Source organism: Myotis myotis, unplaced genomic scaffold, assembly GCF_014108235.1.
Source record: "Myotis myotis isolate mMyoMyo1 unplaced genomic scaffold, mMyoMyo1.p scaffold_m19_p_6, whole genome shotgun sequence".
NCBI classification, from domain to species: Eukaryota; Metazoa; Chordata; class Mammalia; order Chiroptera; family Vespertilionidae; genus Myotis; species Myotis myotis.
The window spans coordinates 14627145-14646106 of NW_023416368.1; the positions used below are offsets into that span (position 1 = coordinate 14627145).

Genomic DNA, 18962 nt, shown 5'->3' on the forward strand with positions numbered 1-18962 from the left:
TTTATGATGGTGATGCAATTGAATGCCTCTAGAGGAGAAAGAGGACTGGGTTTAGCAAAAATAATAATTTGTGTAAAGTTTATTTGAGCCCCAAAAAAGAAAATAGCTTATCTTTTGAAAACATGGTGCTTATTAGAATTAAGTAATTTAACATATCTAAGTAGCTATTAAAAACCAATTCTGAATGCATGAAGTGAAATACACCCTTTTAAAACCACACACATTTAATTTTATTCAAGAGAGCCTTGCCTGGTCCTAATGTTTGTTTTGTGATTAAAAAGTATTTGGGATAACAGAGCACACAACCAGTGTTTTAAGAAAAGGTATTTATTATTTACACCACTGAAATAGTCCCGTAAGAACAATATACACCAGGTTCATTTGAAAGGATCAAATTCCTTTCAAATACAAGAACTGTATAAACCAATACTGTCAACACAAAACAGTGGTCACATTACATATCTGCAGGCTTAAGCATTTCAATTTTTTTAAAGCTTATGGCTAGATATTTTCACTGAAACAGTGTTGCACTTAGACAAGATATAGCTAGAACAGAACAAACACTTTTGTTCATGCTTTTTAGGGCTGAATCAGTGATATGTCCCATTTTAAAATGTATTGCCTCTGCTTTTATGACAATGGTTTTAGGCAGAAATGTTTCTACTTAGCCACCAAAAAGAAACATTCTTGTTTCTTAGTTTTATATTTCAATCTTATGTTTTCTATTTTTCATACTATGACATATTGGTATTGCAGCTGACATTTTCCAGTTTTACTCAAACACTGACACACATACAACCAGACAGCTCACAATTTAGAGATGTCAATAGTGGATAAGAAGAGAAATTGTGTCTATGACAAAAAAAATTTTTAAAAATTGGTGCTTTTAATCATACCAAACTAGGTTCCTTACTGAAAATGTATGTATTTTGTTTGTTTTAAAAGAAAAAGCAGTAGTTTCAAGATGGAATTGGTCTTAGATTTAGTCCAACAACAACACAAATAAGGCAGGAACGTAAAACATAGTTTCCAAAATCTCAAAATGATATTGTTGAGTATACATTTCTGTCCACTTTTTTTGTGTGAGTGGGGAGTGAGGGGTACACCTCAGTACTCAATCCTGGAGAAAATATTTTTCACGAGTAACAATATATTCACATAGGGAAAAAAGAATATTTTTAGCATATTGCTGTGATCTTCAAAAAATATAAAATTAAATTTACAAAAAACTGGAAGACCAAGTATAAGCAGTCTGGTATTTGCTTCAGTGTCCAGCACTACTATAATGATTTCTAGCATAAAAGCAAGAGTTCGTGGATCTCAAGTATCTTCAATAACTGCCAGCATAACTTGGAACTACTGTCCTTGCTTCTTTGAGAGATATCTGCAAGAAATAAAAGACGTCTAAGCTGTACCATGCTAAACTCACAATAACAATCTAACTCTCTCCCCAAAGGAAAATAGTTGTTTTAGTACCAAAACTTTTAAAGATGAGTAGTAACTGTTAATAATCACTAACAGTTTTGGACTATGTGCCAAGCACTATTCTAAACACATATTCTAGGTTCATTTGGTCCTCACAACAGCTCTATGAAAAGTTTTCTATTAGAACTTATTCCTATTTTACAGAAACAAAGAGGTTAAGCAATTCACCCAAGTTCACACAGCCAGAAAGTGTCAGAGCTCAAATTAAAAATAAGGCCCTCAATCACTCTACACTGCCTTGCCTATAATTAATATTATAATTTCTCCCCCAAAAAACCTCAAACTCCATTTAAAAATCTTATTTTTCTTGCACAAAGATAGTGGGCCAAAGATGCTAAGGGTCTCTGATCAAGAGGGTAAAGATGCAAATGAATTAATTTTACTAATCAAACAAACTTTCCTTCATATTATTTTACAGGAATCTACCACTAAATTAAAAGTTTCATATCTCTATCACATTTATGAGTTACCATACTCAGTGGTAATGGGGAATGAGCAAAGAGTTCTTAAAATTAAAAAAAAAAAAAAATTAAAAAAATAAAGAAAGAAAGAAAAAGAAAAAAAAAATCATAACACCTAGACAAGTTTTGATGATGCAGAACTTGTTCACTTCCTGGCATTGGGGCATTTATACCTACCACTTAGTTAAGTCATCTACAATTTGTTTTTCTAGTGGAATAAAGTTCGCTAACATTTCTGCTACACAGAGAGATTTGTAGATAAATTTTTAGTGTATTTTATTTTATGCAGACATTATTTTATAATATCAGAACAGAGATTACAAGCCCAGGTGATTCATTAATAGTGACCTACCTCATGTCACAAAATAATTTACAGATAGCATCACAAACATGTACCAGACTCTCAATTCCTCTCTATTAGAAGTACTAGAGATCTTAAAACGTGGGTTTATCGACTAATTAGAGGTTAAGACAAAAGGGAAAAATACTCTCAGGGCAGATGTCATGGGATTAGAATATATTCTTAGATTCACGCATTTTAAAATAAAAATTAAGAGTTATGTGTAAAACCAGAGTCGCCAATTTTTTCATTCATTAATGGAAAGAGAAAATAAACAATTAGCACTTACCTTTCCCAATATTTGTGATTTAGGTCCAAAAAGTCATCTAATTTTGCTATTTCCTTGAGGTACTGAGTTAATTTTAAAAGTTCTTTGTCTTTATCTCGATTTAGGTGAGCTTTCATAAAAGGCCTTATCTATCAGGAAACAAACATTACCCAATTTCACACTGCACTATGGAAACTGGTACAAATTTACACTCATCTATCATTTAGAGTTAATGATATTAAAATATCACCAAGGATATCAATATTAAAAATTACTTTTATATTACCTCAGTTTAACAAACCGATAGTCATGGTATAATGTTTATAATACAAGTTAAGAGCTCTTCCACCTAATTTTACCTTGTTATCTTTTCAGTCTGAACCTGAAACACTTTCTTATAGCACTTAAATCCTATATGGCATCTCTTCTTTGCATATCTGCTTAGACTTTTCCCCTTCTTACTAATTGAATAATTTCATTCATATCACTTCATTCATAAAAAGTTAACCCAAATACAAGTTTTATGTAACAAGGGAGATAAATTTTAACATTGATGATTTTCATTTCAATATTTTTCTATTAAACTTTTATATAGCTACGAGAGCATACATTTTTACAACCTGTTTCATTTCTAATTAAAACAACAACAACAACATTGAGCATGGCTCAGAGACTGAGCATTGACCTATGAACAAGGAGGTCACAGTTCAATTCCAGGTCAGGGCACATGCCCGGGTTGTGGGTGGTGTTTCTGACTTTCTCTCCTTCTCCCTTCCCTCTGAAATCAATAAAAGTATATTTTGAAAAAGACCCTTACTGCCAGCTTTCCAGATAACTAGAATATAAGAAATTCCAAGATTTGCATCCGTTATTAATAAAATGTCTGATGCTTTCACTTTTTTTTTTTTAAATTCTCACACAAGGATATTTTCCCTTGATTTTTTTTTAAGGAGAGTGGAAGAGGGAGGGAAAGACAGAGAGAAACATCAATGTGAGAGAACACACCAATTGGTCAACTCCTGCACGAACCCCAACCAGGGCCCAGGCCGGGGAGGAGCCTGCAACAAAGGTACATGCCCTTGACTGGAATCGAACCTGGGACCTTTTGGTCCCCAGGCTGATGCTCTATCCACTGAGCCAAACTGGCCAGGGTTGATGCTTTCACTTTTGATGCTAAAAGTCAATGGTCAATAAGCTCATGTTGTCCCCCAAATTTAATTAAAAATAAAACACCTGAATGAGTTGGCTAACCAAGGAGACAATGTTCAATGTTATATAAAATTTTCTAAATTATTAAGCTTTTCTTGCATGACCATAATAATAGAGAGTATTTCCAAAAATGTATGAAATTCAACAGTATTCAAGTGCTAACACATATTCCAGGTTATGTGAGCATAGCAAGTAAAACTGTCTTACCTTTAGTCCATTCTGTGGGTTCATTAGAAAATTTCTTCCGATGTCATCAAACATAATGGTGTTCTTTTTGCTGTAAAACTCTGAAAACTTTCCCCATATAACGCCAAGAGGCTTTACCTTAGAATAAAAGTTTAGATTTAACTCAAATATTCCAATAGTTCACCCTTACTTAAAAAGCAGCAACAACGCAAAATGCCCTGCACAACTAACTACTCCGGGTGTTCCTCTGTAAGCAGGCACAACTGGCTGTGTGACCAGACCAGAACTGAGATATAACACACCTGAAAGCACGATGTATCTCGAAATGTTAACTTCTGAAAGATCTTTTCAAACTGAACTCAACTAAACCCCATTATAAGACTTCCCATAATTTCAACATGAAGATTTGGGGTCAAAGGAAGAATAATAGTTTAATTTTAAAAAAATCTAAAGTAATGGTTTAGATGGCTGCTAAGCAGTCACATGACTTCCTGGGCTAATACTACCCCTCAGAACTAGAAAACCTTAGTGATGGACAATGTACCTGGATCTTTTTATTTATATATATATATATATTTTTTTTTTTATTTTTTTATTGATATTTTTACAGAGAGGAAGGAAGAGGGATAGAGAGTTAGAAACATCGATCAGCTGCCTCCTGCACCTCCTCCACCAGGGATGTGCCCACAACCAAGGTACATGCACTTTGACCGGAATGGAACCGGGGACCCTTCAATCCGCAGGCCAACGCTCTATCCACTGAGCCAAACCGGTTAGGGCTGTACCTGGATCTTTTAATACAAAATTTAAATATTTTCATACAGAATTTAAATATTACAGAAAAAACTGACTTGTCTTTAATTCAGTGGCACAGGTGCATAATTTCTAGGGCATTTGATTGCTTAACTTCAAAAGCACAATAATTTGTAAGTTATTAATTTTATTTCTGAATTATTAAAATGAGCCTTCAAAAAGATTAATTCCTTATACATTCATATCTGTTGGTACTTGCATTAGGTCTGTAAGACCACACAAGAAATAAGTGATTTCCCATGGTAAAGAGCGTTAAAGAGAGGCAGGGCCCAAGTGGGAGGAAGATTTCTCTTATGTACATTATATTTTGAATCATGTGAATGTATTTTACACATTTAGAAAAATATTTTTTAAATAAATTAATTTTTAATGGCAAAAATACATTTTGATGAAGGCAAGGGTCTCATTTATAATAATACTAGAGGCCCAATACAAGACTTCGTGCACAGGTGGGGTCCCTTGGTCTGGCCAGCAATGGGAGACAATCAGGGCTGTCTTGCCCAGTCCCAATCGGGGCCAATCTGGGCCGGCCGGCCGGGGGGAGGGACCGCAGGTTGGCTGTGGCAGCGCACTGACCACCGTGGGGCAGCTCCTGCATTGAGTGTCTGCCCCGCTGGTGGTTAGTGCACGTTATAGCGACTGGCTGACCAGTCGTTCCATTGTTTGGTCACTTAGGCTTTTATATATATAGATGAGATTATATCATAACAGTAATTCTGACATTAAATAGTAGTAAGTAAATGGTGATGATGGTTGAAATTTTAAAATGTTAAGTTTTGCCCTGACCGGTTTGGCTCAGTGGATAGAGCATCGGCCTGCACACTGAAGGGTCCCAGGTTTGATTCCGGTCAGGGGCATGTACCTGGGTTGCGGGCACATCCCCAGTGGGAGATGTGCAGGAGGCAGCTGATCGATGTTTCTCTCTCATCGATGTTTCTAACTCTCTATCCCTCTCCCTTCCTCTCTGTAAAAAATCAATAAAATATATATTAAAAAAAAATAAAAAATAAAAAAAAAAGTTAAGTTTTGCCCTGGCCAGTGGCTTAGTTGGTTGGAGCGTTGTCCTGTACACCAAAAGGTTGTGGATTCAATTCCAGATCAGGGCACATAACTAGGTTGCAGGTTTGATCCCCAGTTGGGCATATACTAGAGGCAACAGATCAATGTTTCTCTTACATCAATGTTTCTTTCTCTCTCTCAAATCAATAAACATATTCTCAGGTGAGAATTTAAAAAAAAAGTTAAGTTTTCTTTTTCTTCTTCTATCATTTAATGTAAGAAGCCTATTTTCTTCTTTGTGCCCTAGCAACAGCAAAGAATATTATTAAAATATTTTAATTTTGCCCTGGCCAGGTTTTCTCAGTGGTTAGAGTGCTGGCCTACAGACCAAATGGTCATGATTCAATTCCTGGTCAAGGACACATACCTGGATTGCAGCTTTGATCCCTGGCCCTATCAGGGTTCATATGGTATGGGAGACAACCAACTGATGTGTCTCTCTCACATCAATGTTTCTCCCTCTCTCTCTCTCTCTTTCTCTCTCTCTCAAAATCAATGGAAAAATATCCTCAGGTGAGGATTAATAATATATATACATATATTTTTCCTTAAGTTTACTAAAACTTTACTTGCCTCAATTTGTTTGTATAAACCCCTCAAATATTTGAAGACAAATATACATGAGCTGTCACAATAAGCCAGATTCTTGGTTTTCCTGGTTAAAAAAATCTTAAGAAATATGACAAGAGCTTTAAGACAACCAGGGTTAGGAATCCTACATCCTCTTAAATAGTGTTGTCATTTTGTAGTTAGGTCAACCCACCACTTGGTTCCCAAACATGGACTTTTCTCTAATGGCTCTTGTTGCTCTTCTCTGGGGCTTCACAGACATTACCCCAATTTAACAGTTTCACACAGGGCACGGCAAGTCTGTTTTGGTTTGTTTCTAGTGCCTCCCTTGATGTCAGTATTTTTTCTCACACTCTGTCTTTACCAACACTATGCTGCCATTATCATGGGACAATTATCCATGACCTTTCCTGTATCAAAACCCTGAATTTTATCATTAAAATTCAAATATGAAAAATAAAATTCAAAAATATTAACCTTAAATTCATTTCCTAAGTCTAAACTCAACTGATACTTTACTATCCACTCAGATGTATCTAAACTCTTTAGGTAGTTTATTCCAGCAATATAAATATAAAAATACATTCGAAAAGAAGCAAGTCTTTAAATAAAAGTAAAATGATTTCTTACATCTATTAATCCTCTCCTTGGCGTATGTACTGTTATCATAGCGGCACTGTCCAACATGAAGGTAATCTTATAATTTGCATTTGTGCTCACTCCCAGCTCCTAGAAATACACAATACTCATGTGGTTAAAATATAATAATGTGGAAATTCAAGGTTTTCTGAATATTCCAGCTACAACTTCCCATAATGCCAACTTTCTACCCTCCTGACCACCACCTCTTGCTTAACAACTGGCAAGAATTTTAGTTTCACTTAACTAAGTCAATAAATAGCAGTCCAAAAGAAAGAAACTAGAGACAGATTACTTCCCAATTCATTATTTTAAAAGAGCATCACTCCTTTAAGTATCACACACAAGAACAAAAAGAGGAAAAGAAAGCATTATAGTAAATTGGGGGGGAAGAGAAAGGGGAGCTCTGCTTTTTCTTGAAAAAGACATAGGTATTTAATACAATCCACCATCGGACTAAACACACTTCTAACTCCTGTACTGTTTACCCACTAAATGTCCTCTAGTGAGTATGAAATTAATTCAATTAGAAACTTTAAAAAAGACAAATATAGTTTCAAGACATTCTTAAATGGGTTTTTGATACTTACTTTCATTTTAGCTTCAATCCACTTCATATTTGTTGCGGCTAAAACATGAGGAATAATACAAGACACATGAAAAGCATGAATTTCATTTTTAAAAACCTTTCTTTTGTATAAATAGTTTTCTAAGCAAGACTAAAAGTTCAATCAATTACATATTGTGGTAATTTCCCTTTAGGTATTTATAAAAATAAACTTAGTGTGTGTCTTTAAGACAGAATAAAATTTTAAACAACTACTTTTTCATAACAAGGGTGGGGAATGTCCAGCCCATGGCCATACAAGGCCTACGAAATCATTTGGTCTGGCCCTGCCAAGGCATTAGGGTGAGTTAATTAAATGTTTAACCCAAATATAGCAGGCTAATTTTTAAGTTGATAATTTTGTTTGGCTCATGAATGATGTTATAAATATCCAACTGGCCCTTGGCAGAAAAAGGTTACCCACCCCTGATCTAAAAGACACAGGTAACCAATGTTCAAAAGAACGGTGAACCTATGAAATGTGTAAGTCAAGACTTAAATTCTCTTTAAAAATAGCTCAATACTATTCTCTATCAGTTCCAAACTTAAGTTTAGGGTGTCTGGATGCCCATTTTTTTCTACCCAGGCAATGCACAAGTATATACATCAACATAAGCAGATTAATATTATGTGTCAAAAGTTAACATCAGCCTGGCCTCAGCGGCTCAGTAGTTGAGTGTTGACCTATGAACCAGGTCACGGTTCAATTCCCAGTCAGGGCTCACGCCCGGGTTGTGGGCTCAATCCCCAGAGGGGGGAGTGCAACAGGCAGCCGATCAATGATTCTCTCTTATCATTGATGTTTCTATCTCTCTCTCCCTTTCCTTTCCTCTCTGAAATCAATAACAAATATTTTTTTTTTAAAAGTTAACATCAAAGATTAGCCAGGTTCAATGAATTTTACCAGGCTCACCAAACTCAATGCTCACTGAGTCTAACAACTTTTAACAGACTGAGACAACTACATTCATAAACGAATCTATGTTACATATCTGCTTATTGTCCAACACCAACCAGTTTTGAGATCAATGATATTAAAATATAAGCCCTCACCTTTATGTACCCTCCTGGTCTCAAGATACTGGACTAAACCAAATAGGTATTACCAAGCAAAATGCTTATAAAGGGAAAAAGAAGTTCAATTATTTAAGTATGTGTATGTGTATTGTTTTAGGGCAATAGAGGTACAGAGAGGTATTCTCAAAACAAGTACCTTTAGCACACACACACACACAACCAAAAGAATCACCTTCCATGCACAACTGGCCAGCTGAACTAAACTATTAGAGACTGGTATATCTACAATGACAACAATCATGAGAGAGAAAAAATAATTTTTAATTCAGTATACATTTCAGGTTTCTAATTTTTAGATGAGAAACAAAGACTCACAGCTAATGAAAAGGGTTTCTAATTACTAAGTAACCTTTATATACTAAGTGCCATATTATTACGTAATATACCAATATTTTTATTTTTACAACTACTCTGTAATATAAGCTTATTTACCTTCATTTCTCAGATGAGAAAACTAAGGCTCAGATAGATGAACTGACCTACCCAGTATCACATAGTAAAGACAGAGCCAGAATTCAAACCCTACTCTATTTAGCTTTTTTCTGTCTTATAAACCAGAAAATTATGTATTTCAATATTTAATTTTAATGGTTGTGAACATGTATTACCTCTAAACAATGGAGAGTTGCAGATTACAAGGAAAAGTACAAAGGAAATTTACAGACTAAAATACAATTATGTGGCCTCTCATCAAAAACCTAGTACAATTAAATGTAGTATCTTTAATTGATTAGATTTTATTTAATTCACAATCAGGATAGGTCCTCTGTGCTTATGATATTGCCAGAGGCAACTTTACATGTTTGTGGGAAGGTGAGATGTAAATCAGTACACTGCTTCCCTTATCAAGAGTGTCTCGCCACAAAAAAATTGTCAATTCAACTAAACAGTGTGCTAAGTAATGTACTAAATTTACTTTTTAAAGCAAACCCATTACCTTTATCTTATCACAAACCTGTAAGTTCCTGGAATGGTCCATAGACCACAATTTGTTATACCGCTTTAGTCCATTCATTCATTTTCCTTAAGTAAGTTCACATTGCCTTTCTTTATTTCTGAAGAACCACATCACTATGATTTTTAAAATACATATATTTCTCCAAGTATTTTGAAACTAGAGTGATGAAGAAAGAAAGCAACAATATCCTGAAGCATCAAAGAATCTACATTAAAGATCAGAAAGAAAAGTTCCTAATCAAGGGGGTGGGGGGAATCTTATGAAAATAAAGCCATTTGTATCTAACACCAAAATCCACTCTCTTCCTATATTTAACTATTTCAGTAGTACTTGGAAACTATGTGATGCAAGAAAGTTAAACATGATTATTAAAAATTTGCTAAATCAGCCGAAACCGGTTTGGCTCAGTGGATAGAGTGTCGGCCTGCGGACTGAGGGGTCCCAGGTTCGATTCTGGTCAGGGGCATGTACCTGGGTTGCGGGCACATCCCCAGTGGGAGATGTGCAGGAGGCAGCTGATCGATGTTTCTCTCCCATCGATGTTTCTAACTCTCTATCTCTCTCCCTTCCTCTCTGTAAAAAATCAATAAAATATATTAAAAAAAAAAATTTGCTAAATCAAATGAAAAATGTATCATATTTAAACATAGGTCATTTTAAGTGATACTTTATAAAGCAGAATATAAGGAACAACCTTATTTCCATGGAAAGCTAAACAAAGACAAACAAACAAACATATATATATATATATATACATATATATATATATAACTTACACCAAATAACAATGTCATAATCCTCATATGCAGATGTTAGGAATTCATGAAGATATGGCCGCATTAATTCTACCCCAGTCTCTGCACAAGACCTATGGTCTAAAAGAAAATCAGTCATAGATGATTATTAGTTTATTATGTGGATAAGTACATAATATCAATTAAACTTAGGAAATCTATATATATAAAAGCCTAAGTGACCATCCCACTGGTAGCTATGATGCATAATGACCACCAGGGGGCAGACGCTCCGACCAGTAGCTATGACATGCACTAACCAACTCGAGGCAGATGCTCAACACAGGAGCTGCCAAGCTGCGGTGATTTGGCAGCTGCGGTTCTTCGGTGACGCACCCGGAATCAGAGAGGCAGGAGCCTGATTCTGGGGTGCATCACCCAAGAACCATCCTCTCACAATCTGGGACCACTCAGGAGATGTCCGAGAGCCGGTTTCAGCCCAATTCCCGCAGGCCAGGCCAAGTGACCCAGATTCATGCACTGGGTCTCTAGTGTAATATGAACACTCAAACGCAAGCTACTTCAGACTGACATACATTGGCTGACAAAGAAATGCCTCCAAAGCACACAATTCAATATCTTTGCGATCCAATTTTAATTTGTCAATTCTATTCAATTTGTGAAGAAGAGCAACAGCCAGAACTCAGGCTTATAGAGTAAAGTATAGAATTTTTTTTTTCAGCTAGTCTCTCAAGTGTAGATGTTACTTTAAAATATGAAAAACAAACTAGGGCTACTTATTCTTACTTTGAGTCATTCACCTTCCAGATATACTCACATTTCACCAAACAATAGGTCCAATTAACTTATAATCAAATTTTAAAATAAGTATACATTAACTTATATCATGTACTTAAAGTTTAGGATAGTGGTTAAGTAAATTCGTTCTAATATCAGGATTTAACTAGTCATTTCTTGACAATATTAGAGGATGAAATGAACAACTTTCTAATTTTAAAGAGTCAGCCCTGAACATAATTTAAATTTTAAACTCAAGAATCGGCCCTGAACATAACTAAACAAAAAAGCAGGGTTAATATCAAAAATGCTTTTTTTTAAACCCTCATAAAAATTTAAATGTTAATCAGTAGGGAATGACTTGGCCACATTATGATGCACCCAAAAACTAGGATTCTATGTAACAAAAAATATATATACTTAATTCACAATAAATATTAAATGAGAAAATATTCAATATATCATTAAGCAAAAGTAATTAAAATATACATACAAACACTCCTTGAAGATACACCAAAATGTAAAAGTGGTCATCTTTGGGTCTCAGGATTATAGATGACTTATTTTTAATTCTTATATGTGTTTTCTACAATGAATGATTTTCTTTTGTAATAAAAGAAGCTTTCAAATATTTCATATTGCAAGGAAAAAATAAATAAAGGAAAAAACATTGTGGATAACAGAAGATGAAACACAATTTTAGCCGACTTACCAAATAACGTATAATCAACGTCTAGTACCAAAAGCTTTTTCCCTTCCCTGGGTGGATTCAAAATTTCCACTTTGTACTCTTTCACTCTACGAGAAATTTTCAGTAGGTTTTCTTCCCTAATGGAAAAATAAAATCAGATGAAACATTCATTTTTTTTTCTTATATTACAAGCAATTTTCTTTGACAGTGAAAAGCACTTACCTATTTTCTACTTCGACTACTTCATCTTCAATATCAAAGTCATTGACAACATCATCATTGTCAGGAGGTGGACCTAAGACATCTTCCTATTAAGATGAAAATGTTTTCTTTTACCATGTTATCTTTAACACATAAATACATGCATAGTATAAAACGCAAATGAGAAATTGAGTTCAAGAGCTTTTCAAGCACACACTGTGGGAAATTTTTCACATTTTATAATTTGTTATAGACATTCACTGGGCTGATCTGCCATGTTAAATATGACCATTTGCAATACGATACTTACAGCTATCCATATACTAACAAGTTCCCCAGTATTTTTCTGCAGAGTTAATACCACATTCACCGTGCAGCTTTTATTTTTCATTTACTACTAAACTGACAATTTTACAATTTAAACTGTGATACAGAAGTGTAATATAAATCATATTATCTTCACAGGGACAAACGGTAACAAAAGTAAACATTTACCAAGCTCTCTTCACGAGTTCCCATCATCATGATTTTAGTATTTGGTTTCAGTTTGAGAGCTCCAAGCTTAACATCATTTTCTGCAGGTTTGCCTACAATAGAAGCAAATGACTGTTTTCTCACTAAAGTTCAGGTGCTGGTTTCACTATCCTATTATACAAAACTCTAATGATAAAAGGTTCGGTACAGATCCCACAGCAGTATTTTTCCCCTTAAATTAACAAACTATTACTGCTGAATTCAGAATTTCTAATACTCTAAGAAGTACCAGCTAATACAAGGTTTGATTTTTCCCCAACTCTGTCTTAAGGAACATCCTTATTCAACTCACTAACCCAAATAAATTCGTGGTTTTATTGTTAAAAATGAAGATAACTGTTTTCCAGAAAGTCTTGAAAATTGCACACCTAAGATCACTATAGATTTAATGCTACTCAAAACACACCTTTCAATGATATGACAAACACAGACAACATGAACATCCCTTTTAGAATGGATATGAACAATGCATTTAATTGTTAATCATCATTTTAAATCATCATTATTTTCAAATCAGAAAAGATAATTTGGAGAGAGTACAAGGCCCAAGCTATAATGAAAAGGTTATGCTAAAGGGCAAATGTCAAAACTTAGTTTTACCGGGGACTTCTGTGACAAATATTTAATATGCAAACACCAACTATCAAAGGAATCAAAAGTAATTCTTTTTTATTATATATATTTTTTTCTTTATTAAGGTATTACATATGTATCCCTATCCCCTCATTCTCCCCCCCATCCTCCCCACTCATGCCCTCACCCCCTGGTGTCTGTGTCCATTGATCTTAATCCTGGTGGTATTTTCAAGTAACATTTAATATTCTTTCTTATATCATATAAAAATTTTAGGAATAGCCCTATCAAATAAATCTTCCAAGGGGACTTATTAAAGAGAACAGATAATAACTAATATAAAAATTCATATCAATGCAAAAAATCTGACTTGAGGAGAGAATTACCTTTAACTTTAAGTCCAAGTAATTTCTGTCGTTCTGGTAGCACTCCTGTAAGGGTCTTGAGAAACTGTTTGAGATCCAGCACAGTATCATCTTCTGAAAGTGTGGTCACTGAATATTCCTGCCCACCCCATTTTACTATGATAGGGAGAGCCATCCTTAAAACATATGTTGAGGCAACTTTTGTTCAGAAAAATACACCTAGAAGAAAGGCATATACAAATACACAAGTTAAGATAAATATATCAAAGATGTATCCAAACCTGTAACTTTACGTTTTCCTTGTTTTAAAATATATTTTGACTTCAAAGAGGGAGAGAGAGAGAAACATCAATAATGAGAAAGAATCATTGATTGGCTGCCTCCTGCACGCCCCGCACTGGGAATTGAGCCCACAACCCAGAATGTGCCCTGACAGGGAATTAAAACTCGACCACCTGGTTCATAGGTTGACACTCAACCACTGAGAACCACACAGGCCAGGCTTTAAGTTTTATAAGTTGTGCAGTTTAGGTTCTATTTTACAACTTGATGGTAGAGAAGCAGGACTTTCTTACCAGAATGCCAAAGGTTACCAGGACTCAAAGTTAAAATTCCCCCAACCTCCCAATTTTGGGCTTAGAGTTACTACTTCCTCATATTCTATCCGATTCTCTGTTCACCTGGAAAGTTGTAATAATGAGCTACCTATCTGCCTGGAGCCGGTCCATCCTTGCTGTTTCAAGGGACCTGGCATATATGGCATACTGTTCTTAATATGTTTGCTCACCTTTTTGGCACTATGTGTTTTAACCAAGGTCACCTCTCTGAGAAAGGTTGTTTCCCCAGGTAGGGATTTTCCCCTGAAGTTAGGGAGGGAATAAAACCCCTTAACTAAGTGCCAGGCAGGTAATTAATCACTTTAACTACGAACAATCATGCTTAAGCTACATAATCTTTACTCCCTGGAATGGAGATGAGAAACGCCCTAACCTTTGGAATAGAGATTGATAGGATTGGAATCAACTGGTATAAATACAGATGTAACAACACAACAGGACACAGAACCTAGACACAGAACTTACACAGAACCTAGAGAAAGAAGAACTTCGCTGGAGAGAACATGGCAAAAGATCCTGGACAGAAACTGGAGACAGAACCTAGAGACACAGAACCTAGACACAGAACCTAGAGACAGAGCCTAGCGAGAGAACATGGCTGAAGAACCTAGAGACAGAACCTGGCTACAGAACCTGGAACATGGCAAGAGAACCTGACTAGAACATGGCGACCGAACCTGGCTGGAGAACCTAGCAAGAGAACATGGACACAGAACTTGGCTGGAGATTGTGGCTAGAGATCCTGGCAAGGCTGCTGATCAACTGAACGATGCCTCCGAGTCATTTCTTCTTCGCCGACTCCGTCCACACCTTTGGGGACCCCTGGACCTGCTGGGGTTGGACCCCAGCACCTATCCCTCCCTCTGCTTGATCAGGTTTATGCTACAGGCAAGTTTCTCCATGATGGACCATTGCTCATTTAACATTTGAGAGGTAGCAGAGAGAGTGGGTAAGAGCACAAACTCTAGAGCCAGATTATCTGGGTTCAGGTCCCCGCTCTTCCACTTATTAACTATTTGACTTCGAGAGGTTACTTGAATCTTAGTGCGTAGGCTTCCTCGTCTGCAAAATAGATGATAATACTACCTACACCTTAGGGTTTTTATGAAGATTTAGTTAGTTCATATTTATGTCATACAGTACCTGCACAAAGTAAGCATTATATAAGTATTAGCTGGGCAATTTTTTTTTTTAAAGTGTAACTCAAGTGTTCCAGGCACTGTGCTAAATAAATAGTAAACGGCCATTATTTGTTTCATATTTAATACATTGGACAGTTTTTATGGAGACTCTCATTTAACAAGACTGTTTGATAAGAACTGTCCCACTTTTTTTTTTTTTAATATATTTTATTGATTTTTTACAGAGAGGAAGGGAGAGAGATAGAGAGCCAGAAACATCGATGAGAGAGAAACATCGATCAGCTGCCTCCTGCACATCTCCCACTGGGGATGTGCCCGCAACCCAGGTACATGCCCTTAACCGGAATCGAACCTGGGACCTTTCAGTCCGCAGGCCAACGCTCTATCCACTGAGCCAAACCGGTTTCGGCAAGAACTGTCCCACTTTTACAATAAACGGAAACGGGAGTTCAGAGAGGTTAAGTAACCTGCTCATGGGTATATAGCTGGTAACAACGGGTCTTCTGACTAAATTTCATGTTTTTTCCCTACACCACCAAGTGTCTCTCTTGAACTGAACCTAAAGACATCCAAGATCAACAAACACAAAACCCAGCGGTGCATAAACAAGCACACAAGGATGAGGCAGCAGCTGCCATGCGCACAGACAGCATGTGGGTCTCCTCCCCCATACAGCTGCCTGCCAGTTTTCATCAGCTTGTTCTCCCCACAAGCTAATGTGGGTCAGGCAACTGGGTTTTCTAATATCAAAGTATTGCTATTTCCAAAAGCTATCACGTATTCATTGAAACCTGTGAATGTACTCTGCATGCATTACAACCAACTGCAAGAAGGGAGGCAAATTCTTAATATGCAAAAACAGTCTGAAAACCGTAAGGTGTCAGGTGTCTTCAATACGTCTGGTAAAAGGAGAATGCCACAGATTTGCTTCATTTACTCTTATGTTTACAACCTGCTCTACTAAAGAATTTCAATAAAGTGTGTTACTTTACGGCAATGGACTTCATTTTAGCGAGAACTTGCTCTCATAAATGTTATGATCCTCAATAAAAAGCCAAATGAATCAAATTGAAGTAGTTTTAATATTACTGGGCAGACTAGAAAACCCAAATGAGTAAAACAACTTGCCTAAGACCACACGGCTACAAGGATTCTGCAAGGGCGTGAATTTGAAAGTGACAGCAGCAACAGTTAACATCTTGGGGACTTAGGGGACGGTAACAAGCCTAGTAAAAGGCACAGAAAGTACTGCTGTCAGCTCCTAGCCAGGGCAGCACCACAGCAGCAACCGAGAGGCAGCGCGGAGCCGAGCGCTGAGGGAAGGGGCAGGTACGGAATCGCCTAGAAAAGCAGGCGGAGACCCCTACGTCCAAGTGGGCCGGGGTGTCTATAGGGACAGCGAGGGGGAGAGATGCTCAAACCCCAGAAGAGGAAAGAGGAAGGAATGACGTTTAGGGACGCAAAGTCCACACTGGGGCGCGGGAAGCCCTAACCCTGGGCGAGGAGGCCGGAAGGGAGGGCGGCGGCCCCGGCGACCCGCGCGGCCCAGGGCCGGAGGCCTGGGCTCCAGACCAGGGCAAGCACGGCCCGCGGCGCCCACCGGCAGCCCCTAGCCCGCCGCGGCCGGCGGCATTGGGGTCCCCAGGACGGCAAAGCTGCGGTGGCCCAGCCCCGCGGCATCTCGGCGGGGAGCGCGCCGGGGTGCCCGAGTCCCTCACCTGGAGAGCGGTGGGGCCGTCGGCGGCGGACGCAGGAACCTGCCGCAGCGCCACAGAAGGCACCGGAAGTGAAAGGCAGAAACAGGAACCGGCTGACGAACCGGAAGTTAGATTTAAACCGGAAACGCGCTGGAGACGGGACCGCGGTTTCCCTTGTTTTTCTGCGAGTAGTCGTGCTGGGTAGGCTGCTGCCGGGATTTCCTCCCGGTGACGGTGGAGCCAGGCTTTGCCGAGACTGACCGCTGTGCAGATGCTAGGACCTCTGGATGGCTGACGGCCTTCGCCTGTGCTGCGCATGCGCCAGTTAGTGGGGTCTGAGCTAGGAGGGTGTTTTCGGGCGGGTGTGAGGTCTCGGGGATGGTTTCGCCCAGTCTGAGTGGGCCGGGGGCGGCGCGCGGCTTGCCCAGGTGTGCTGGGACTCGGGACTAGTGCCCATGTTCCGAAATGAGGCCTGAAAGGTGACCTTTGAGGACTGAAGACTTGAGATTCTCCCCTGGCACCGGGAGCCAGCAACATAAGTAATTTCAGCTTAGAAGTCTCCCCATTTTACGCAGTCCAGGACAGGGGGCGGGGAGAGGCGGGGGGGCGGGGGGGAGACAAGATTGTTTGGAAAAGGAAGGGGCAGGCCTAAGTGACTCAGAACCAAGGAAGCAAATCCCAATAGAAGAGCTGCCCTGGAGATTTCTGTAACATTGTGTCAAATTGTACCACCATCCGCCCATTCCCACCTCCATTCCCTCTGAAAGCGAGGAAAGCCAATGACAAACCCTGACGAAAGAGATCCAGATTTTTTTTTTAAATATATTTTATTGATTTTTCACAGAGAGGAAGGGAGAGAGATAGAGAGTTAGAAACATCGATGAGAGAGAAACATCGATCAGCTGCCTCCCGCACATCTCCAACTGGGGATATGCCCGCAACCCAGGTACATGCCCTTGACCGGAATCGAACCTGGGACCCTTCAGTCCGCAGGCCGACGCTCTGTCCACTGAGCCAAACCGGTTTCGGCAAGAGATCCAGATTTTAATGGAAATTCAGAGCGGTCCCCATCTGGTCCATACAGCGAACTCCCAACGTGCATTACCTGCTGTTAGCCAGTAAAGGGAGGGGGGCGGGAGGGGGGGGGGGGGGACCCTGCTAGGTTGTTGCATATAGTACCAAACAAAACCTAGTTTTGAAAAGGAAGGGAAAACGCGAAAGTAATCTTGGCCTCCAAATATGCACCAGTCCTAGAATTACCTATATTTTGCCTTCTACTTGACAGCGATGTTATGGAAGGGAAGCAAAGAGACAAGTTTTGTTTCTTAACAATTTGTGTTAAGATATACACTGTTTTATATTCTCTTTCCCGCTCTCTTTTGGTAATTTTTATTGCACTAATAATGCATGAATATCTGCTCCTTTTAAAAAACAAAGCATATTCTCAGAAAATAATATGCCGTCTTTCCAAAAAAAAAAGAGGAAAGAAAAGCCCCAAATTAAAAGAATTTGTACAAAAATCATGCATTAGCAATCCAGCCAAAGAAATGAACAAAAGACAAGGGACTGGACCCTAGAATGAATTATAATTTTCTTTCAACCCAATCTGTTCCTTGCCTTGTTCACGTGCTAACCAGCTGCTTAGCCACTTTATATTTTTTGCTGTTGTGATTAAAGAGGTTTGTTTTTGTTAATCATCAAGTTCAACTAAAACTTTGAAGTTTCACTAATTCTAAGGAACACGATTCATAAAGAGATTCTTTTCAATAATGGAATAGCCATTGTCCAAAAGGTCTGATAAGTTTGGTATTACTAGAGTGTAGATAATTTAATAATTATCAAGTGTTGAACAGTAAGTAGTATTTCTCGGAGAATAATGGTGGCTGAGTATTTTGGACAAATGGTCTGTTTAACAGATGATTTTTAAGTTATCTCTTG

The 18962-nt window shown here is 38.0% G+C and overlaps 1 protein-coding gene across 3 annotated transcripts; it reads right to left on the reverse strand.

Annotated features, from left to right (window-relative positions):
• Nucleotides 1-309: 309 nt before the first annotated feature.
• UBLCP1 (ubiquitin like domain containing CTD phosphatase 1) lies at nt 310-17190 on the reverse strand. Of its 3 annotated transcripts, XM_036311837.1 has the most exons (11): nt 17046-17189; nt 13590-13787; nt 12592-12683; nt 12118-12203; nt 11917-12032; nt 10449-10547; nt 7621-7658; nt 7022-7120; nt 3971-4087; nt 2576-2703; nt 310-1384 (listed from the first exon to the last, which is right to left on the reverse strand). In XM_036311837.1, the coding sequence occupies exons 2-11, from the start codon at nt 13741-13743 to the stop codon at nt 1357-1359; spliced, it is 957 nt and encodes a 318-aa protein (XP_036167730.1). In that variant the 5' UTR covers nt 13744-13787; nt 17046-17189; the 3' UTR covers nt 310-1356. The 3 variants fall into 3 exon arrangements, with proteins under 3 accessions (XP_036167730.1, XP_036167732.1, XP_036167731.1); XM_036311839.1 differs by lacking the exon at nt 12592-12683 and having other exon boundaries at nt 17046-17190; XM_036311838.1 differs by lacking the exon at nt 2576-2703 and having other exon boundaries at nt 17046-17190.
• Between the last annotated feature and the right edge of the window lie 1772 nt (nt 17191-18962).

Bases quoted from the DNA above. Each gene is read 5' to 3' on its own strand.
- UBLCP1 (XM_036311837.1), bottom strand. From the start codon at position 13,743: ATGGCTCTCCCTATCATAGTAAAATGGGGTGGGCAGGAATATTCAGTG. The intron at 10,548-11,916 runs GTAAGTCGGCTA...ATTTTCTTTTAG, and splicing joins CGTTGATTATACGTTATTTG to ACCATAGGTCTTGTGCAGAG. The intron at 7,659-10,448 runs GTAAGTTATATA...CTCATGTTTTAG, and splicing joins TTATGACATTGTTATTTGGT to CCGCAACAAATATGAAGTGG.